Below are 20,840 nucleotides of genomic sequence, written 5' to 3' on the forward strand. Positions count from 1 at the left end.
TTTTCGTTTGCCTAACAATTCTTTGTGGTTGATCCTGATCATGGGTTTTTGTCATCAGGTTATCCAGCCATTCTTCTACCTATCGACGCAGAAACTATGATTACTAGAAGCTATTGGTGGGTGATTAGAAAGGTTAGATTATAATATGGTTTGCTTAAGTCCTTCTTTAAAACTTAGTTTACCTAGCTGTTTGTCCCAAGTTTATGACATAACCTAATCTCATCTGTCCCGGTGTCAGATTCTGATTTACTGCTTTTTTCCCTTTGTGACCTTTTCCCGTCCCACTAAAACAGTGTGAGATCCTGAAGCCTGAAGCCAACCCCACAGCCCACAGTTGAAGCCTTTTCCACCAAACAAGATGACAAAGCTGAACCACCAAACTCTACCTAGGAGAACCGATTACATGCGGATGAGATATTTAAGTTTGTTTCAAAACTTTCCATGTCCGCTTGTAACCAAAATACTGCCAAGTTCCTACCCGTTAAAAACCTTATCCAGTTGGCCTTGGCTGTAATGCTGTCTGTCTTTCAGTTTACCTTTTCTTTCCTTGGATCAGATTCCGAAACCTTAGTTTGGTTGCGTGTAGTTCCGTATGTATGAATTATTCAATTTCTGTCAAACGCTCTCTTGCATTGGTTTTACTTTCAGCTTGCTTAAACCTCACACTTACAGGTTTCCGTATCCCAAACTATTACCTGAATAGTCTCTCAAGAGTTGTTACAGATCTTATGCAGGGAAAGAGATGAGTGAGAATATCAGTTACTGTCAACGAACCATTTTGGGCATTAACATCAATCTGTTATCCCTTTTGGTCCACTTGAAAGGTATAGAAACTTCTTCTCTCTATGTTATATGTCTTTGCACATATGCGTGTTTGCCAGGAGTTAAAAGACAGGTTGCTATATCTGGAAGAAGAGACCAATCTTTTGGCCATTTGATTGTCGGTAACTTCATCTCTCCGCGTGAATGACTACGCCAAAGACGGTTCGGTTTGGTGGCTATGACTGTCTGGTTTCCCTGTCTGAGCCACCTCTTCATTTCTTGAATGTTGAATTGAATGATGAGTATACTTTAGATTGGTAGAAGAAAATTATTTTATCTCAACTTTTTTAAGAAAATTATATGAATCAATTTCTTTTGTAAAACTATTTGGATCAATAAATATTTTTCTTATTATAAAATTAGGCCTGTTTATGAATTTTTCAGTAGCCTATTTGATTACAAATTTACAATAAGCTGAAACGGTGTCGCTTTCCCAGTAGTTTCGATCTTTTAATTTCCTTTTTGTTCGTCTCGCACCTTTGGTTGGTGAGAGAGCTCGAATGCAGCAGTAAACTTCCATTGATTACTCCAATCGTATGCTTAATCTTCTCTCCATCACTATTTCCACTCGCCTTCGTTTTCTTAACAAGGTTACATCTCTCTCATGTCGTTGTTACTCTTTCGCGTTTTGTTCTACTACCTCAGCGTCTTCTTCGTCGGGAAATGATTCAGCTATCCCAAGAAATTATGAATCTTCCTCGTTTGATTTACTTTCGAGGTCTCTTAGTGGGGCAACGAAGGTCCGTGACGTTACTGGTTCCTCTCTAAAAGACTTGCTTTTGGATTTTTCCGATGTAGTTCCCAATATTACCCGTAGGTTTAGGAGATTTCCTGGGTTGAAACCCGAGAATGTGCTTGAACTGTTACTGGGTTTTGAATCTGAGATTCAGAAAGATGGAATTGGGAGTAGAAAGGTTCGAGCTTTATGGGAGATTTTCAGATGGGCTAGTGGGCAATATAAAGGGTTTAAGCATTTACCTCAGGCTTGTGAAGTCATGGCATCGATGCTTATCAGGGAAAGTATGGTTAAGGAAGTTGAATTGTTGCTTATGGAGATGGAGAGACAGGGAGATACATTGGTTAAGGAGGGTGTTTTCTGCGATTTGATTGGGAAATATGTTGATGATTTCGATACCAGGAAGGCAGTTATGCTGTTTGATTGGATGAGGCGTAAGGGTTTAGTACCTGTAGCTTCGTGTTACCAGACTCTTATTAATTATTTGGTCAGACTTCACAGAACTGGATCAGCATATAGAATTTGTTTGGATTGGGTGGAGACGACGACGGCTGAATCAGATCAGATGAATATAGATAGAATTGGGAAAGTTATTGAGTTGCTTTGCTTGGACCAGAGAGTGCAGGAGGCTAGAGTTCTAGCGAGAAAGCTTGTGGCTTTGGGTTGTGACCTGAATAGCTCAATCTATAGTAAGATTACTTTAGGATACAGCGAGAAGCAAGACTTTGAGGATTTGTTGAGTTTCATTGGTGAAGTTAAATATGAACCTGATTTGTTTGTTGGGAATAGGATTGTACATTCACTCTGCAAGAAGTTTGGCTCAGAGAGAGCTTATGTATATATGGAGGAGCTTGCGCGCTTAGGATTTAATCCTGATGAAGTTACCTTCGGTATCTTGATTGGTTGGTGTTGTTATGAAGGAGATATCAAAAGAGGGTTTCTTTATTTATCTGAGGTTACATCAAAGGGTTTAAAACCTGATTTGCGTAGTTATAATGCTATCTTAGGTGGGCTTTTTAGAATAGGATTGTGGCAACATACCAGTTGTATTCTGGATGAGATGAAGGAAAATGGAATGTTGCCAAGCTTGTCTACATATAAGATCATGGTAACTGGATACTGCAAAGCTAGACGGTTTGAAGAAGCTAAGACTATTGTCAAGGTGATGTTTAGTTATGGGTTGATAGAAGCATCTAAAGTTGAAGATCCTCTTTCAGAAGCTTTTAGTTTGGTAGGATTTGATCCCTTAGCTGTTAGATTGAAAAGGGACAATGATTCCAAACTTTCCAAAGCTGAGTTTTTCGATGATCTTGGGAATGGGTTATACTTGCACACTGATTTGGATGCTTACGAGCAAAGGGTGAATATGGTACTTGACAGATCCGCGCTTCCGGAATTTAGTTCACGTATTGTTGCTGCATGCAAGGACGGCGATTTGAAAACAGCATTGTGGCTTCATGATGAAATGGCTCGATGGGGTCAAAAACTATCACGTCGGAGTTTTGCTGTTTTAATGAAGAGTCTCTGCGCATCGCGTTTTCATGTCAAAGTAAGTGTTAGCCTATTGGAAAGCTGGCCAAAGCTGGCTAATCAGTTAGATGGAGAAACACTCAACGTTCTCGTCCAAGAATATTGCAAGACGGGATTTAACCGCCATAGCAAACTCATTTTCCATAGAATGGTTCAAATGCATCATCCTATCGATAACGCAACTTACACATCTTTGATAAGTTGTTTCTGTAAGAAAGAAACACTCAGTGATCTGCTGAATGTGTGGGGAGCTGCCCAAAATGCTAACTGGTTACCTGATTTGAACAGTTGCGGAGCTCTATGGGAAGGTCTTATCCGGAAAGGACTGGTGGAGGAAGCGGTTAAACTCTTTGAACGCATATTCATATCATATCCTCTATCACAGTCAGAAACGTGTAGGATTTTTGTCGAGAAGCTCACAGTTCTTGGATTCGCATCTATCGCTCATTCTGTTGTTAAAAGGCTTGAAGGAGAGGGTTACCTTTTGGAGCAAGTGGTTCACAATCATCTTATCAAAGGACTCTGCAAGGAGAAAAATGATTCAACTGCATTTGCTATACTCGACGAAATGCTTGACAAAAAACACTTTCCGTGTATGGAAAGTTCTTTGATGTTAATTCCTCGACTTTGTGGAGCTAACAAAGCAGAAAAGGCATTTAATTTAGCAGAGAAATCAGATTCATCTTCTGTCCAGTATGCTTTGATAGAAGGACTATGCTTAGCTGGGATGATGTTCAACGCAGAAAATCAGTTACGGATAATGTTATCAAACGGGTCTTTACCGAGTAACGATATCTACAATCTGATGTTTCAAGGTTATTGTAAAGGTAACAACCTGAGGAGAGCTGAGGAAGTTCTAGGAATCTTGGTGAGGAAGAACATAATCTGTTCGGTTATGAGTTACAGAGAATATGTTCGTAAAATGTGTTTAGAACGTCAGTTTCTGTCTGCAATTAGGCTGAAGGAGTTTCTTCTGGTTCAAGGACAAAGCAACCCTGGCGGCGTAATCATATATAATCTGCTGATTTTTTATCTGTTTCAAGCTAATAATCACTTGGAGGTTAATAAAGTCTTGCTCGAAATGCAGGGGAGAGGATTGTTGCCTGATGAAACCACGTTTAATTTTCTCGTACATGGATATTCTTTGTCTGGGGATTATCCTAGTTCTGTGAAATATCTCTCGGCTATGATCTCTGAGGGGATGAAACCTAATAAGCGAAGCATAAGAGCAGTTATAAGGTCTCTGTGTGACTATGGAAATGTGAAGAAAGCTCTTGACTTGTGGCAGGTAATAGAATCAAAAGGCTGGATTTTGGATTCTTCAGTTGTCCAAACAAAAATCGCCGAGTCCCTAATTTCAAAAGGCGAAATTCCACAAGCTGAAGATTTTCTGATGCGTGTGACACGCGATGGTATGATGGCTCGTAACTACGATAATCTAATCAAGAAACTATCTGATCACGGGAGTCTTGACATTGCGGTTCATCTGTTGAACACAATGATAAAGAACCGAAGCATTCCAGATTCTTCAAGCTATGATTCAGTCATCAGTGGTTTGCTGAGATGCAATCAGTTGGGTAAAGCTATGGACTTTCAAACAGAAATGGTGGAGTTAGGTCTAAGTCCAAGCATAACTACATGGAGTGGTCTTGTTCATAAGTATTGTGAGGCATGCCAAGTTGTGGAATCAGAAAGACTCATCAAATCAATGGTTGGGTTAGGCGAAACGCCGAGTCAAGAGATGTTTAAGCTAGTGATTGATCGGTTTCGGGTAGAGAACAATACAGTGAAAGCGTCAGAGATGATGGAAATGATGCAAAAGTGTGGCTATGAAATTGACTTTGAGACTCATTGGTCTTTGATTAGTAACATGAGCACTTCTAAAGAGAAGAAGACAACAGCTGGTGAAGGATTCTTGTCTAGACTTCTCTCTGGGAATGGGTTTACTTGGAAGCGATGATGACTCAGTTTTAAAAGGTTTGAGGCTAATTTAGAAATATAAGAAAATTGAGTTCTTTTATGTAATTTTACGATTGCAAACTCCCGCCCTAAAAGAGATAGCCAGAGTGTTTTAGTTGACTTTGTTGTTGTCAACTTTTGCGTTATGTGACTAATAATATTATCTTCACGTAAGCCAACTCAAAAGCCGAAGTCATCTCTTTGAACTTAAAAAGCGTACATACTTTTGTAAACATTTGAATATGATCATTTGGTTTAGGTGTACTGCTTCAATTTTATATGGTTGATTTGATGGATAAATATATATATATATATATATATATATATATATAGAGTGTGTTTGACACAGAACACATTTGGGTTCAACATCTCCAATCACTTAGGAACTTTAATTTAAATTTCCAACTAAACTATCTAGAGATTTCCGATCCCACCATTAAAAAAGTGTATTTTAATTGATAAGTGGGTTTGTTAGTCATCTGCGGCTAACATAACTAATTCCATTAATTTAACTTATCACCATGCATGATCATATAACATGTAACTACTCCACATGTTCCAGCTAAAGATTTGTATCCAAATTTGGACAGCCTTTATGTTTCCAATTTTGAAAAAGGATATACTAAAGAGGGTGGATCATGAAGGTTAATATGTATTGATTTATAAAGAATATACTCTATGCAAAAATTATTGAATTATATTACTAAAAAGGGGATACCTTTAGCAAGTACAATGTGATAAGGACCTTATCATAACCACAATATGTCCCAAAGCATGCATTATATATACACACTCACTCATTCCTCTTAACCCTCATGATCAAAACTCTCTCAGCATCTATTTCTCACCTAGCTAACCCTAACTTTCTTCTCAAGTAATCTAGAGAAAATGAAGTCTGGTCAAGCTGAAACCGTTGAAACAAGCAAAGGTATTCAAAAGAGCGGTCTGATGAGCAGAAGAATTGCCATTCTTGAGTTTATCCTCAGGATTGTTGCATTCTTTAATACTATAGGTAGTGCAATCCTCATGGGAACCACACATGAAACTCTACCTTTCTTTACTCAATTCATACGGTTTCAAGCCGAATACAATGATCTTCCAGCCTTAACGTATGTGATCTGTTTCTTCAAAACTTCTTTAATCTGTTTTTCAATATATGAGGGAATGACCTGGATTAATTCTTGAAGTGTTTTTGCCTTTTATTTGCTTTATCAATCAGGTTCTTTGTGGTAGCAAACGCTGTTGTGAGTGGTTACCTTATCTTGTCTCTAACTTTGGCCTTTGTACACATCGTCAAGAGCAAGACTCAGAATAGTAGAATTCTTCTTATCGTCCTTGATGTGGTAAGTCACCAGTCATCAGCAAATTCAAAATCATTCTGTCTAAAAAGCATGTGCAATTTCGTTAGCTTTGCAGTTAAAACCCATAATAACAAAAAACACTGAAAGAGTAATGAGCAGATCATGTGGGCAGAAATGAAAAAAAGACTTACAATTAATTCCTCCTCATGTGTTAGGTAATGTTGGGTCTTCTAACTGCTGGAGCATCCTCAGCAGCAGCCATTGTCTACTTGGCACATAATGGGAACAACAAAACAAACTGGAATGCTATTTGTCAACAGTTCAACTCATTCTGTGAGCGTATCTCCGGGTCTCTAATTGGATCTTTCATTGCCGTTGTCCTCCTCATTCTTCTTATTCTCCTATCAGCTATTGCTCTTTCCCGACGCCATTGAAGAAGATCTGGTCTTAACCTGATATATGAGTTTTCCTATTCCCTGCTTTAAAAAAATTCATGGTTTGGTGTGTAAAAATGTTAACTTGATGAGCTTTCGGTCGTGTGTCCTCAGCATCTGTGTTTTTTCTTTTCTCATCTCCATTGATATTTTCTGTGTGGTTTATGTAACGAGTTATTATGTCAAAAGTTGTGCTTTAACAATCAGTTACCACATCATCATATATATCCTTCTCTCCTTCACAGAATCTGGCGTTCTATAAATATATGCTGAATCCAGATTCCTAAAATCAAACCATTATAGATGACAAGACATAAGCTAAGTTTATAACGTTAACTTTATGTTGCACAAAAATTCATTGAAAGATCATCTTGAAGTTAGCGTGTATACATCAACATCGAAACTTCCTAGAACAGAAAGGATATAATATTGGCTTTACCCGTTCAGAGTTCAAAGTTAAGAACCCGAAAACTCAGAAAACAAATTAGGATATGATCTATCTTACTGCCCATAGTGAGCCAATGAAGTGTTAGTTTTCTACCTTAACTAGTCCGACCTCTTGATTTTGACTCAGGTTCTGACGAGAGTAAATATCTCATCATCAATTTATCATTGTCTTCCTCGATCAAGCTAATTCCAGTAGGTTTTTTCACTCTTGTATCATCAAACATCTTCCTTACATTCTGCACTGCGTCCCACTGACCTGTGGAAGCGTATATATTGGAGAGCAACATATAATCGCCACTCTCGTCCTTTCTCATACTGAGCAGCTTCTCATTTGCATACTTTCCTAACTCAACATTCCCATAAATCTTACAAGCACCTAAAAGTGTTCGCCATACAATGGCGTTAGGCTCAATCTTCATCGACTTCACAAACATGAATGCTTCCTCCAATAGCCCTGCTCGCCCCAACATGTCTACCATACAACCATAATGCTTTAAGTTTGGTTCGATATTATACATATCCTTCATAAGGCTAAAATACTGACTCCCTTCATCAACTCTTCCTGAATGGCTGCAAGCTAATATAACTCCAATGAACGTCACCTCATTTGGCCATACTTTCAACCTCTGCATTTCTTCAAATATTTCAATTGATCCTTCCGCATGATGCAAAGCCAAACCAACAATCAAAGTATTCCACGTTGACAAGTCCCGATCTTTCATTCCTCTGAACACTTCGGTTGCTCTATCAATGCTTCCGNAGTAAATATCTCATCATCAATTTATCATTGTCTTCCTCGATCAAGCTAATTCCAGTAGGTTTTTTCACTCTTGTATCATCAAACATCTTCCTAACTTTCTGCACTGCGTCCCACTGACCTGTGGAAGCATATATGTTGGAGAGCAACATATAATCGCCACTCTCGTCCTTCCTCATACTGAGCAGTTTCTCATTTGCATACTTTCCTAACTCAACATTCCCATAAATCTTACAAGCACCTAAAAGTGTTCGCCATACAATGGCGTTAGGCTCAATCTTCATCGACTCCACAAACATGAATGCTTCCTCCAATAGCCCTGCTCGCCCCAACATGTCTACCATACAACCATAATGCTTTAAGTTTGGTTCGATATTATACATATCCTTCATAAGGCTAAAATACTGACTCCCTTCATCAACTCTTCCTGAATGGCTGCAAGCTAATATAACTCCAATGAACGTCACCTCATTTGGCCATACTTTCAACCTCTGCATTTCTTCAAATATTTCAATTGATCCTTCCGCATGATGCAAAGCCAAACCAACAATCAAAGTATTCCACGTTGACAAGTCCCGATCTTTCATTCCTCTGAACACTTCGGTTGCTCTATCAATGCTTCCGCACTTTGCATACATGTCAATTAAAGCATTCCAAATAGGAGTGCCAACATATATGGAGCTCCTCGAAAAGGAAGCCGTTTCCAAGATGTAGTGATGAAGGCTCTTCCCAGTTTCCAAGTCTCCTAAGTCACCACAAGCAGATAACAAACTCAGTATTGTCACAACATCTGGGTGTTCACCAGCATCCCTCATCTCCTTGAATATACTTAATGCCTCCTTCGGGTGCCCACAGTTTACATATCCAGAGATCATTGCATTCCAAGTCACAACATCTTTCTCTGTAAATCTATCAAAGAGTTCTCTTGCTCTATAAATCTCCTTACATTTCAAACAACCAGTGATCATCACATTCCAAGCAACCTGATCTTTTTCAGGCATTTCATCAAAAAGCCTCATAGCTTCATCTATCTTCCCTCTCTTAGCATACCCAGAAGTCATAGAAGACCAAGCAACCTTATGAGCTTTAGCAGAATCATCAAAAAGCTCACTTGCAATCCCCAAATCTCCACAATTAGCATGAAAAAGGATCAAAGCGTTCTTAACATACTCATTAGACACAAACCCATGCCTCAACACTTTCCCATGAACCGCAAAACCATTACTTCTCCACTCGAGCTTCGAACACGCCTTGAGAAGGAACGTAAACGTATACCTATCAGGGGACACACCTCGTCTCTCCATCTCAGTATACAAAGCAACCGTATTTTCAGGTCTCAAACTCTGGGCAGAGCCGCGCAACACATGGTTAAAGATAGATACGTCTGGTTCAGGAATTCCGTCGAACAACTTGTGGGCGTACTTAAGCGCACCAGGAACCGACAAAGAAGCCGAGTAAATTAGCTCCCCAACAACGGAAAGATTCGACATGAGACCATTCACAACTATAGAAGCGTGGATTTGCTTCAAAGTTGGGAAATTTTTGCAGTTCTGCCATAGTTTTGGACGGCGGCGATTGGTGATTCGGTCGTTCGTTTGCTTCCTGATCATCTCCCTTTTGGTTAATTATGCGCTGCTTTCGATTATTTGGAGGGTTTGTTAGCAAATTAATACATTTTGGAAACTTAATTGGTGGGAAACTAATACATTCACTATTTAAAATTAAAAAAATAGGATATTGTGTAATAGAGAATTTGTAAGATAGAGAAAAGTAGTGAGATATAGTTTTGGTGAGAAAATTATAAAAATAGGTATGTATGTGGGTAAGAAATAAAACTTTTTTTTTTCCTCTAATCATAATTGTTAATATAATCTATTTTTAGAAAACTTTTTAGATGCAAAAAAATACATTTTCTTTCTTTACATTATGATATAAATTTTATTTAATAATTTTTAAATATATTATATAAATCTTTTGTATCCGTACACTTTAGTATGTGTACAAATGTCTATACACATTATTATGTGTACAGATGTCTGTACATATTATTAACTTTACAGATGTAATTTATATACAAACATTGCAGTACAAACATATGTACAGACATTTGAAACTTTAAGAATTAAATAAATTTCATCTGTACACACTATTCTGTACACACAATACATTTGTATACATAATTAGGTGTACGGATCTAAAATTTGTAATTTGTTTAATTTTTAGGTTTTCAGATGTCTGTACCCCAATGGTTTTGTAAAAATTACATCTGTACACATAATTAATCTGTACAGACATCTGTACACTTAATAAGGTGTATAGACATCTGTACACTTAAAAATGGGTACAGACATCTGTACACTTAAAAATGTGTACGGATACAAAATATTTATATAATTTATTTAAAAATTATTAATTAAAATTCATAACAAATTGTAAGAAAAACATAGATTTTTTGTATTTAAAAAGTTTTCTAAAAAAAAAATTATATTAACAATTATTTGAAAAATCAAGAAAAAAGAAGAAAATAGGAAACAATGGCATATAGTGTAATTAAGTAGAATCCTTAATGGCAAAAATGGATGTGGAAATAGCTAAACAGTGGTGAATGTGTTTTTTCCCAATTGTAAATAGTGAATATATGTGTTTACTAATTATGTTTGAAAAATGTATTATTTTGCCAAATATCTCTTATTTTTAAGTGATTTCCGGTTTAGTAAAACCAAACCGGTTCCAAAATATCAGTTAAGGTGATTTTATTCGGGTTGACCGGATCAGACGTTGTAAAACTCTCTCGTACAGTAGCTGTTGCTGCTCTTGTTTGGTGGTGGAACAGTACTAATATGTTACTTGTTTTTCTTTGGTTGTCCGTCCGAGATGTCTCAATAATTTATGTACTGTTTTGAAGGTGACTTTGCAAGGAAAAAAATTGATCCGTCACTAGTCAGCTTTTAATTTAAGTTAGCCGGGTCCTTTGACAATTGTCTCTGTTGTACTAAGTTTACTATTACTTCTCTTCTTCTTTGCTTAATTAAGATTTTTTCTTTGTTGGTTGTGTGTTGCCTTCCAATTATATATGAATTAACTCACTAGTAAATGCCTTCTGTTTTGCCTTTTGTGGTTAATTAACACGTTTTTTTTAATGTTGTTTGGCCTTTTTTTTTTGTTGACTCGTATGGTTGTATGATTGATTGATCATATCTTTTGGATTGTAGTTATTGGATTGGGTATGATTGAAGAAACCTGTNAAACCTTTTTTTTTTTTTTTTTTTTTTTTTGATGGAAACCAGATTTTGTAATATGTTGGTGTTATGGATATAGCTATCCTTGCTTTCAGATTTAAAGGATGCAAATTTGTTATCAAATTCTTTTTTCCACTGATGGATTGAAGACTTGTTTTTCACGCCTTAATTGCTATTATTTGTCAGGTTGATGCATAAGCTTTGAAAAGGTATAGCTAATAGAGACTTGGCTAATCTTAGGTATTTTGTCTACAATTAAGTCTGAAGTGAACCATTGAGTTTTGTATTCGATTATAATTTAGTAGTTTACAGTTTTTATAATATAGAACTGTTGCGACTTATGTACCAGTTGAAACAGTTTCTGTGACTACCAAACCAAACTAGGAGTGTTAAATAGTTTCCAGTCTGAATGTTACAGATTGAGCATGCTAAGTACGTAGTCTCTTCTTCTCACATGGCTCGGTTTTTGATTTCATATGTGTGTGACTTCTTGCTTTTTGCAATGTCTGATCAAGTACACTTATGCAGGAGATTTGTAGCATCAAATGTGGGAATTCGTGGATCGATAGAATCTTGACAAGTGGCACCATTTATGAAGGCTATATTGAAGTATGTAAGGACCATACAGAGAGTGTAGGAGCTGGCAATATGGTATCAGCAAGACATTTATAGAGTTTTGTCCCCATTGTCCTTTACATCATTTGCAGCCAATATGATTTTCTTTTGATCCATGAGCTCTTCTTATCTCTCTCTCTTCTTCAACTTTCATATTCACATTTATTCATTTTCCTCTTCTTCCTTTTAAAAAAAAAAAAATTATAAAACTGATTTCTTTTTGTGTTTATTTGTACAATTCTTTATGATTTTGTCTTATCGTTCTATGATTCGATGAAGATACTTCTTACTACCCCCACAAGCTTGGAGCCCACCTCAATAAATCCGTCTTCTGCCTTCATGGAACACATTTAGCTACTACTCTCCCTTGTTTAGTCTTGTAAAATCTCTTTAATGTCACCGTTTGCCTTCATAAATCATCTATCTTTCTTGGCAGTGTAATTCACCTTGATTACAACATTTGTACACCTGCACGGTACCACATCCATATAAGATCAATTCATGGTATATATTGGACGTTTAGACCATAAGATGAGATTCCGTACCAGTGATTTAAACATCAATCCAATCAGATTTGGGTTCTGGTGACTTGAGTACAAGTTCATTGCTCTCAGAGGATGTCTAGATTTTTAAACCGAAGTGATGAAAGTTCTGATATGCTAGACTGAGTTCTCAGAGGATGTCCAAAAGATTCTGAATATACTACTTTTTAAAATCAGTCTGAAGATGTAGAGATACTATTACACTCATTTGACTTGACATCAAGAACAATGTAGCAACCAGTGGACTTATCTACAACTAAAAAGTGCTTCCTAAACAAATTTTAAGGTTAAGAGAGTTTTTCTAATTAACTTTTTTACTTAAGTATAGTTCCATGTGCCGCATGAGATATGTGTATACACGCAACTATATTCAAACTTAGAACCCTCATTTTCTTGCAAGACTATTATTGTATATGCTAAAGGATTTATCTAGCTAGTGCCTAGTGCATACCTAATATAGAATTGCGTGTGGATTTTGTTGTAGTCATAATGTTTCTGAACTCTAATCGTTTGCTTACACAAGTTTGAAATTTACCTTTTTCAGAGAAATGAACAAAGTGAAGAAAAGAAGAAAGTCTATGCATGATATAATTAATTTACTTGCATCCACTAATTTTTCTCCTCCTCTATGCTCTCTGTCTCATTGATTTAGTGTCAGTTTCCTCTTAGTCACCGCCATTTCACAGCATTTACTATCTACTCTTTTTAGTAGAGGTTAAAGAAGAGAGATGATAAGAAAGAAAAAAATTCAATATTCATACGACTTTAATGATGTAGTGTTACTGAATGATGACTACTTATAGAGTGGAAAACAATGCGGACGTTTAAAGCCTTAGACTACCCATAATAGTAATCTGAGGCTAACAAACCGAAGGCATCTTTTAGCTTTTTTGAACTAGTGTAAAAATAGATTGTTGAAAATTTTAGTGTATATTTTGTTTCTTATAACCTTTTTAGGCAAGTTTGATGTGAGATTAAAGTGCTAGCTAGAAGCTCATGAACACTAGTACAAACAGTAAAAAATGAGAGAATTATTGAGTTTTGATCTTATTGTAACTTGCTAGTAGCCTATGAGCATAGATACTGACCTGAATTTACTTCTAGCACAAGAAATAACCGATTTTATCTTGTGATATGTAAAAGTCACAGTGGCATGTAATAATAAAAGATCACCGCTTTTATCTCTCTCTGTGAGTTATTTAGAAAGGGGGTGGGGGACTTGTTCCAGGTCTTTGAGCCACAAAGGTAATAACTTCTCTAGACCCCATTTGTTAATAAATGCTCATCCATGTGAAAGAGCCGGGAAAAAAGGGATTCATTTGTTTTGTTTTTTTGGTAAGGCAAGGGATTCATTTGTTGTGTGTGTCTTTCTATCTCTCCTCTATATATCAACCTTCATCACTGAGATATGCTTCACTTGTAACGTTTCCACAACTCTAGCCAAAAAGAGCAATCCTTTGTGCTCTCTCATGGTGATGATTATGTGATGTTATGAGACAGACACAGCTTACTACCTTCTTATTCTTCTTTCTTGATCTGTTACAAGATTAGAGTACTTTTGTTTTTTTTGGAAAAATGGGTAGATCACCGTGTTGTGACAAATTGGGTTTGAAGAAAGGACCTTGGACTCCAGAAGAGGATCAGAAACTGTTGGCTTATATTGAAGAACATGGTCATGGAAGCTGGCGTTCATTGCCTGAGAAAGCTGGTACAATCAATGAACCCTCTCTTATATGATCTTTTCAACAGATTCAAAACTTTCTCATCTGTCTTCCTCCCTTCTTATTCTCAGGTCTCCATCGATGTGGAAAAAGTTGCAGACTGAGATGGACTAACTACCTAAGACCTGACATCAAAAGAGGCAAATTCAACTTGCAAGAAGAACAAACCATTGTCCAACTCCATGCTCTGTTAGGAAACAGGTTTGGTCTTGCAATAACAAAACAATCTGATCTCGAATCTTTTTTTTAGAAATGTTTTGCTTCTTTCTGAATTCTGATCCCTTTTGTATATATAGATGGTCTGCGATTGCTACTCATCTGCCAAAGAGAACAGACAACGAGATCAAGAACTATTGGAACACTCATTTGAAGAAACGGTTAGTTAAAATGGGGATTGATCCAGTGACCCATAAACCCAAAAACGAGACTCCTTTATCTTCTCTTGGTCTATCCAAGAACGCAGCAATACTTAGCCACACGGCTCAATGGGAAAGTGCAAGGCTTGAAGCTGAAGCAAGGCTAGCTAGAGAATCAAAGCTTCTTCATTTACAACATTACCAAACCAAAGCATCATCTCATCATCATCACCATCATCATGGATTCACTCACAAGTCACTGTTAACCAATTGGACAACAAAAACAAACGAAGGTAAAACCAAAATAAAACACACACTAAATCTCTTCAAACTTGAACTTTGTTTGATTTTTCTGTAAGACAATGCAGAACAACAACAGCTTGAGTCTCCGACATCTACCGTGTCATTCTCTGAGATGAAGGAACCAAACCCGACGAAGATAGAGTTTGTCGGATCATCCACGGGTGGTCTGAGTCTGATGAAAGAACCTGAAAACAACGATTGGATCAGTTCAACGATTCACGAGTTCGAAACTACGCAGATGAGGGAAGGTATCGACGAAGGGTTCACGGGTCTTTTGCTCGGCGGAAACTCAATGGACAGGAGTTTCTCCGGCGAGAAAAACGAGACGGCCGGCGAGAGTAGTGGTGGTGACTGCAACTACTACNCCATGCTCTGTTAGGAAACAGGTTTGGTCTTGCAATAACAAAACAATCTGANCTTCACCGTCCGATTCACCACCCATGTTCTGAATCAAAAGGGTTCGAGATATTATTGTTGGGAATGTTTTTGATTCTTTTTAGTTTATAGTTTTTTGTGCTTAAACTCTGATTAGACAAATTTTAGACTAATCTAGTTTTAGCTTTCTTTTTCTTCTTCTTTAATTACTGTTTTATATTATGCTATTTAGATGAATTTTCCAAGAAAGGACGACATAGAACAATTTAAAAAAAAAATGACCAACATGAAACTAAAAACTAATGTTTGTTAGGTTTGGAACTAAAATCAGTACTATATGAGTTTCTAGATCTTAGGCATAGAGTTGACGTAGTCTAGCTTTGTGACTTTAATTTTAGAATGTATTGCATTAAAATTGTTCCATGCAAAATAATATGTTCTCAATGTATTTGATTTTAGGTTTTTGTGCTTAATGAATAATGATACATAACAGTAACCAACAAAACTTGTTCAGTCTCAGCTATATTCTATTTCCAGATCATCCAAAGTGTATTTCTCTGTTCTTTGTAGATTTGATATATATATATATATATATATATATATTACCGTAGCACAATGACTAATATGTACTTGATCACATTATTTCACGGACGTCTCTAGCCATGACGCCATGAATTGGTTTCGGTAAAAATTGCATTGATCTTCGATCGAGCACTTGAAGATCACATATCTTTTGCTTGTTCTTGCGTGACCGCTTCTTTAAAGTTCGCTACGATTCAACATATTCGTTGATTTGACGAACACGATTACTACATCGACCGACAGATCGAACACGTATAGTTTTATGATCACTTTAACACTTCTACGGTTCTACCAGTGTTAATTAGTGTTAAAACTACAACATTGCGGCCATTTGACGACGCTAAAAAAATGAAAGATTGATAGTTGCATTAATATATTTCTTTTCTTTTTTAACACTGATTTTTGAGTTACATAATGATAAATGTGGCTGTGATAAAAAACAACAAGCTGACATGTCGATTACAATAAGATAAAAAAAAAAAAATGTTGGTTGTTTCATGTCCTTTTCTGCCTTATGTTTGGGGGTCTCGAATTCGATTTTTTTATTATTCCAATTAAATGTCAAAATAATACTAAAATCCAAGAAAAAAAAAAAGACCAAACTTAATAAATCACTAGGTACAGACCCGCACGTACGTGCCTGATTTATTTCAAAAACTATGTTTACTATAAGGTTTGTAATATATTATGTACACATAGAGTTACATTTATAGATATAATTATTTGTTAAATCATTTACAGTTCAAACTTATATTAGTTTGGTTTCATTCAGTTTGTGATTTTTGAAATAATAAAGGTTTCAGCGTAAAATTAAGATTTACAAAACAACATACCCGAATCTAACGTTTACTGAATTAGTGATTAATCAGAATTGTATAAAACTTGTAAATTATGAAACGGATAAAAACCATCAAAAATATTAAAATTTCTCGAAACGAATGACCTAAATTCTTAAGCGGGTCAAACCCGTCTCGGTAGCCATACTCCATAAGGGGTATACTATTTTTTTATCTATAAAAACCCGTCCTTCGAAATANTAACACTGATTTTTGAGTTACATAATGATAAATGTGGCTGTGATAAAAAACAACAAGCTGACATGTCGATTACAATAAGATAAAAAAAAAAAAATGTTGGTTGTTTCATGTCCTTTTCTGCCTTATGTTTGGGGGTCTCGAATTCGATTTTTTTATTATTCCAATTAAATGTCAAAATAATACTAAAATCCAAGAAAAAAAAAAAGACCAAACTTAATAAATCACTAGGTACAGACCCGCACGTACGTGCCTGATTTATTTCAAAAACTATGTTTACTATAAGGTTTGTAATATATTATGTACACATAGAGTTACATTTATAGATATAATTATTTGTTAAATCATTTACAGTTCAAACTTATATTAGTTTGGTTTCATTCAGTTTGTGATTTTTGAAATAATAAAGGTTTCAGCGTAAAATTAAGATTTACAAAACAACATACCCGAATCTAACGTTTACTGAATTAGTGATTAATCAGAATTGTATAAAACTTGTAAATTATGAAACGGATAAAAACCATCAAAAATATTAAAATTTCTCGAAACGAATGACCTAAATTCTTAAGCGGGTCAAACCCGTCTCGGTAGCCATACTCCATAAGGGGTATACTATTTTTTTATCTATAAAAACCCGTCCTTCGAAATATTTAAGAAATAATATTAAAATATATATCAGATTTTATATTTTTTAATATGTTAATTTTGAAATTAAGGAATCTTTAATATACATTAGTTTTATATATCAGAAATTTTCTATATGGAAAACTGAAAATTAGGATTTGCATAAGTTGAAATATTTTATAGTTTAAAATAAATTTAAGATGCCGTCAAATTGTTTTTTAAATATTTTCTAATATCTATGATTCAAAATTAATTTCAATTTTTTTTGGTCATAAAATTTTAAACAATAAGAAATAATATTATTTATATTTTTGAAAATATTATTTAAATAAATATTTTTTACATCTCCTGTTATAATTTTTTATTATACTATAATACATAGATTTTGAAAATAATTTCGAAAACATGAGATAATATTTATTAATATTTGAATAATATTTACTAATTTTAGAATTTATAGGAACAAAATATGGTATATATAAATAAATTGAATAGCAATGACAGTTTTATGTAATATTATAGAATATTAAGGGCAAATAATAAATTGTGCACAAAACTCTTTGGCGACGACACATCAGCTTTTTTTGAAGAATGCTTCTCTTTTAATATATAGAGGATAATTGAAAATATAATAAATATGAATCGTAGTGATAATAGGATACTATTTATTTGGATATGACCCCATGCAAGTGTGGACCCAACATATATCCCAAAGTTTCAGAAACAAGATATTAATCATTCTATTGTCATTGAGAAAATTATATTGCCCCAAAAATATATTAAAAAAAAAAGATTTTGTATAAAAATAAATTTGGATTTTTTGAGTTTCTAAGGGATTAGGCTAAAACTAAAAAGGTAATCATTTATTTACAAGAGGTCTTAGTTTAGGCCCATTTAAAGCCCAATAATAAGGTAAAAAGGAAAAAAAAATACAAAAAGGAGCGAAGACTTGCACGCACCATCACACGAATCGCGATTTTGAGATTTCGGAAGCTTCGATTTGATTTGAGATTTTTAGGGTTTTCTTCCTCTGAAGACGACGATTCCAACAGTGATTTTGACAATGACGCTACCTCCAGGACTCTACTCCGGCACCAGCTCCCTTGCTCTGGTGAATTATCTCTCCCCATCCAATTCTCGATCTGTAGCTCCGATTCGTTTTTTTTTCCGAGTTTGTGTGATTCAACGAGTTTTTTTTTTTTTTTTCGCTTTGATCGATCAGGTGGCTCGTGCTTCGGCTTTTGGTTTGGGTCTCGTCTATGGGAACATGAAGCTCAAGGTCTTGAAGGTGAAATTTTCTATCTATCACTTTTGTTGTGTCATCTATTTCTGATTAGATTGCTCTTTTAACTGCTGTGAATCTGCGCAATACTGTGTCTCTAGTTTGATCTCGAAAAGGTTATGATTGATTCTGAATTCTGATTCTTTTTGTTCATCATCTGTTGATTGGGACATTTGAATTTGGTAGACTTGATATTTCGAGTTTGGTGGCTACACATAACTCCAGCGAGTGAGCAAAGTTTTGTTTGTTGGCTCTGATACTTTATTGTGTTTCCATCATCTCTTTCGTTATAGTTGTGAATTGCAGAAATGCTGCTCTGCTCCTTTGTTAGTTTTGTTTTCAGCTAGTCCACTGAGTGTCCTTATTTTTAAAACCTCTCTGGCCTTATATTCTCTTTTAGATAATCGAATGCTACTTCTAGAAGTTACAGATTTGCGGTGTATTTCTCTGGATGTTTCTTTTCTCAAGTTACTAGAGTTGTTGTGTTTTGTGAGTCTCTGTCTGTTAAGAAGATCTTTTGGGTCACCGAGCCAGTAATGTGATGCCTTGAGCAAATTATCTGGCTCATTCGTTATGTCGCTGTAAAAAAAGGTTTACTTGTTGAATCTTGTTGTGTGCTCATTCTGGTTTTCATGCCTTGTACTAGTTCTCTCTTTGGAAGAAACCGTAAATGTGTTAAAATGTTGATCTCACTATGCCTAAAATGTTGTTGAATCGTAGCATATATGCTAAAGTAAAAAAGTACCTAACAAATTGCTTTTCACCTGCAGATCAAATCGATGTCACAGAAGAAGGTTGAAGCCACCACTGCTCATCATTAATCGATTCTTCTCCGTTTTCAATAAGATACCAAAAGATGGGGGTGATGTCTCCCCGGTTAGTTTTTCTTCTTTTCATGATTCATCTTTTAACATAAGAAGGAACAAATGTGTTTGGAAAGCATCGTACATGGTTTTAAGACCTTTTTTGGAGCCAAAATTAACCTTTGGCTTAAAACCCGAGTCATATTTTTTGTTGTTATCCAATAACACCACTCACATTCACCTCACCTCTCTCAAGTGTCCCAGTTGTGCGTTATATACTTGGTTGTGCAAGTGTGTCATATCATTATTACTCAAATCCGCTGAAGTGTATGTGGCTTTGTGCAACCATTTGATTATTGATCGTTTTTTCGTCAGTCAATTTGTAAAAGGATGGGAATGGGTTCCCCGGTTAAACTTGACAAACTCAGTCCAGTCCAGTGAGGACTTGATCCCACTGTAGTAGTTTCTTTCTATGTTGGTGTAAGCAAGTAGATTGATTTTTTTTTTCAAAAGAAAGAACCAGAAAAGGGAAACAAAAGCAATTAAAGAAGATGTGTAGTGGATAATTTGTAAAAGACAACCAAAAAACAAGTATTTTAAATGGATTAAAAGTAGGAATATACGTATAAACCATGGCGATTATTAAATGGTGAATGATTGCTACAAAAACCTTTAAATCCCATTAATAATAGTATAGTAGTATAAAATTATGTCTATTTCTCCGACCAAATACCACAAAGTGGATTATAGTGTTTAAAAAACCAAACCCGCCACAACTTTCTTCTCCAAACGACCAAGCAGAGTAACCTGGGATCAGACTCTCAGAGACTATTGTATATGGCGTTCCATTGTTCCGTTAACCTACGAATACGATCATCTGCTCTTCAACCTTCGTCTTTCATCGGAAATTCACCGATCAATTTGAGGTTTCCGTCTTGTCAACTGAGCATTAAGGCTCGTCGTCGAAACTGCAGCGACATTGGTGTGGCTCAGATCTTCGCGGCTAGGTGGTCCAACAATCCTGGCTCTGGTTTGGCCTCTGCCCCTGCGGCATCCTCCCTCAATGAGGAGGTTTTGGTGGATGAAGAGGTTAAAGAGATAGTAGAATTGGAGGAGGATTTGAAACTCTCCTTCTTGAAATCAGATGGGAGCTTAACTATTCATGCTGGTATATATATAGATTTATATTTTCAGTTATATAATTATAGTAACTTGAGGCAATGTGATTTGTTGATGGTTTATGATTTTGCGATGATCAGGTGAAAGATTAGGTCGTGGTATAGTGACGGATGCGATCACGACCCCTATTGTCAACACAACTGGCTTTGTCTTCAAGAAAACTGCTGATGTTCTTGACTTCAAGGTTACGGTTTAAATT

At 35.8% G+C, this 20,840-nt stretch overlaps 6 protein-coding genes and 1 long non-coding RNA gene across 8 annotated transcripts; 6 read left to right on the forward strand and 1 right to left on the reverse strand.

The window, feature by feature from the left end:
• On the forward strand, window positions 39-1,148 carry LOC104705806. Of its 2 annotated transcripts, none has more exons than XR_754375.1 (2): window positions 39-132; window positions 239-1,148. It is a non-coding gene; the product is annotated as an uncharacterized LOC104705806 (long non-coding RNA). The 2 variants fall into 2 exon arrangements; XR_754374.1 differs by having other exon boundaries at window positions 294-1,148.
• LOC104705807 (pentatricopeptide repeat-containing protein At5g15280-like) lies at window positions 1,259-5,226 on the forward strand. Its single transcript, XM_010421885.2, has one exon. It carries the CDS (start codon window positions 1,359-1,361, stop codon window positions 5,046-5,048), a length of 3,690 nt encoding a protein of 1,229 aa, XP_010420187.1. The 5' UTR covers window positions 1,259-1,358; the 3' UTR covers window positions 5,049-5,226.
• On the forward strand, window positions 5,822-7,023 carry LOC104705808 (casparian strip membrane protein 5-like). Its single transcript, XM_010421886.2, has 3 exons — window positions 5,822-6,156; window positions 6,267-6,390; window positions 6,564-7,023. Exons 1-3 carry the CDS (start codon window positions 5,936-5,938, stop codon window positions 6,780-6,782), a joined length of 564 nt encoding a protein of 187 aa, XP_010420188.1. The 5' UTR covers window positions 5,822-5,935; the 3' UTR covers window positions 6,783-7,023.
• LOC104709145 (pentatricopeptide repeat-containing protein At5g15300-like) lies at window positions 7,099-9,696 on the reverse strand. The gene is made up of 2 exons (XM_010425802.2): window positions 8,228-9,696; window positions 7,099-7,605 (listed from the first exon to the last, which is right to left on the reverse strand). Exons 1-2 carry the CDS (start codon window positions 9,594-9,596, stop codon window positions 7,325-7,327), a joined length of 1,650 nt encoding a protein of 549 aa, XP_010424104.2. The 5' UTR covers window positions 9,597-9,696; the 3' UTR covers window positions 7,099-7,324.
• LOC104709146 (transcription factor MYB39-like) lies at window positions 13,670-14,817 on the forward strand. The gene is made up of 3 exons (XM_019228986.1): window positions 13,670-14,090; window positions 14,175-14,304; window positions 14,400-14,817. The coding sequence occupies exons 1-3, from the start codon at window positions 13,958-13,960 to the stop codon at window positions 14,815-14,817; spliced, it is 681 nt and encodes a 226-aa protein (XP_019084531.1). The 5' UTR covers window positions 13,670-13,957.
• On the forward strand, window positions 18,311-19,707 carry LOC109125075. The gene is made up of 3 exons (XM_019228276.1): window positions 18,311-18,488; window positions 18,600-18,665; window positions 19,430-19,707. Exons 1-3 carry the CDS (start codon window positions 18,441-18,443, stop codon window positions 19,478-19,480), a joined length of 165 nt encoding a protein of 54 aa, XP_019083821.1. The 5' UTR covers window positions 18,311-18,440; the 3' UTR covers window positions 19,481-19,707.
• Window positions 20,023-20,837, forward strand: LOC109125048 (cystathionine gamma-synthase 1, chloroplastic-like). Its single transcript, XM_019228645.1, has 2 exons — window positions 20,023-20,630; window positions 20,722-20,837. The coding sequence occupies exons 1-2, from the start codon at window positions 20,300-20,302 to the stop codon at window positions 20,835-20,837; spliced, it is 447 nt and encodes a 148-aa protein (XP_019084190.1). The 5' UTR covers window positions 20,023-20,299.

Source organism: Camelina sativa, chromosome 8, assembly GCF_000633955.1.
Source record: "Camelina sativa cultivar DH55 chromosome 8, Cs, whole genome shotgun sequence".
In the NCBI taxonomy this organism is placed as follows: domain Eukaryota; kingdom Viridiplantae; phylum Streptophyta; class Magnoliopsida; order Brassicales; family Brassicaceae; genus Camelina; species Camelina sativa.

What these genes read in the sequence shown, in the direction of transcription:
- LOC104705807 (XM_010421885.2), top strand. Translation starts at nt 1,359, where the DNA reads ATGCTTAATCTTCTCTCCATCACTATTTCCACTCGCCTTCGTTTTCTT.
- LOC104709146 (XM_019228986.1), top strand. Translation starts at nt 13,958, where the DNA reads ATGGGTAGATCACCGTGTTGTGACAAATTGGGTTTGAAGAAAGGACCT. An exon ending in TTCATTGCCTGAGAAAGCTG is followed by an intron (nt 14,091 to 14,174) that starts GTACAATCAATG and finishes TCTTATTCTCAG; the next exon opens with GTCTCCATCGATGTGGAAAA. An exon ending in CATGCTCTGTTAGGAAACAG is followed by an intron (nt 14,305 to 14,399) that starts GTTTGGTCTTGC and finishes TTGTATATATAG; the next exon opens with ATGGTCTGCGATTGCTACTC.
- LOC109125075 (XM_019228276.1), top strand. Translation starts at nt 18,441, where the DNA reads ATGACGCTACCTCCAGGACTCTACTCCGGCACCAGCTCCCTTGCTCTG. An exon ending in GCACCAGCTCCCTTGCTCTG is followed by an intron (nt 18,489 to 18,599) that starts GTGAATTATCTC and finishes TTGATCGATCAG; the next exon opens with GTGGCTCGTGCTTCGGCTTT. An exon ending in TGAAGCTCAAGGTCTTGAAG is followed by an intron (nt 18,666 to 19,429) that starts GTGAAATTTTCT and finishes TTTCACCTGCAG; the next exon opens with ATCAAATCGATGTCACAGAA.
- LOC109125048 (XM_019228645.1), top strand. Translation starts at nt 20,300, where the DNA reads ATGGCGTTCCATTGTTCCGTTAACCTACGAATACGATCATCTGCTCTT. An exon ending in GAGCTTAACTATTCATGCTG is followed by an intron (nt 20,631 to 20,721) that starts GTATATATATAG and finishes TGCGATGATCAG; the next exon opens with GTGAAAGATTAGGTCGTGGT.
- LOC104705808 (XM_010421886.2), top strand. Translation starts at nt 5,936, where the DNA reads ATGAAGTCTGGTCAAGCTGAAACCGTTGAAACAAGCAAAGGTATTCAA. An exon ending in AATGATCTTCCAGCCTTAAC is followed by an intron (nt 6,157 to 6,266) that starts GTATGTGATCTG and finishes TTTATCAATCAG; the next exon opens with GTTCTTTGTGGTAGCAAACG. An exon ending in TTCTTATCGTCCTTGATGTG is followed by an intron (nt 6,391 to 6,563) that starts GTAAGTCACCAG and finishes CTCATGTGTTAG; the next exon opens with GTAATGTTGGGTCTTCTAAC.
- LOC104709145 (XM_010425802.2), bottom strand. Translation starts at nt 9,596, where the DNA reads ATGATCAGGAAGCAAACGAACGACCGAATCACCAATCGCCGCCGTCCA. An exon ending in TGTATGGCGAACACTTTTAG is followed by an intron (nt 7,606 to 8,227) that starts GTGCTTGTAAGA and finishes GAACACTTTTAG; the next exon opens with GTGCTTGTAAGATTTATGGG.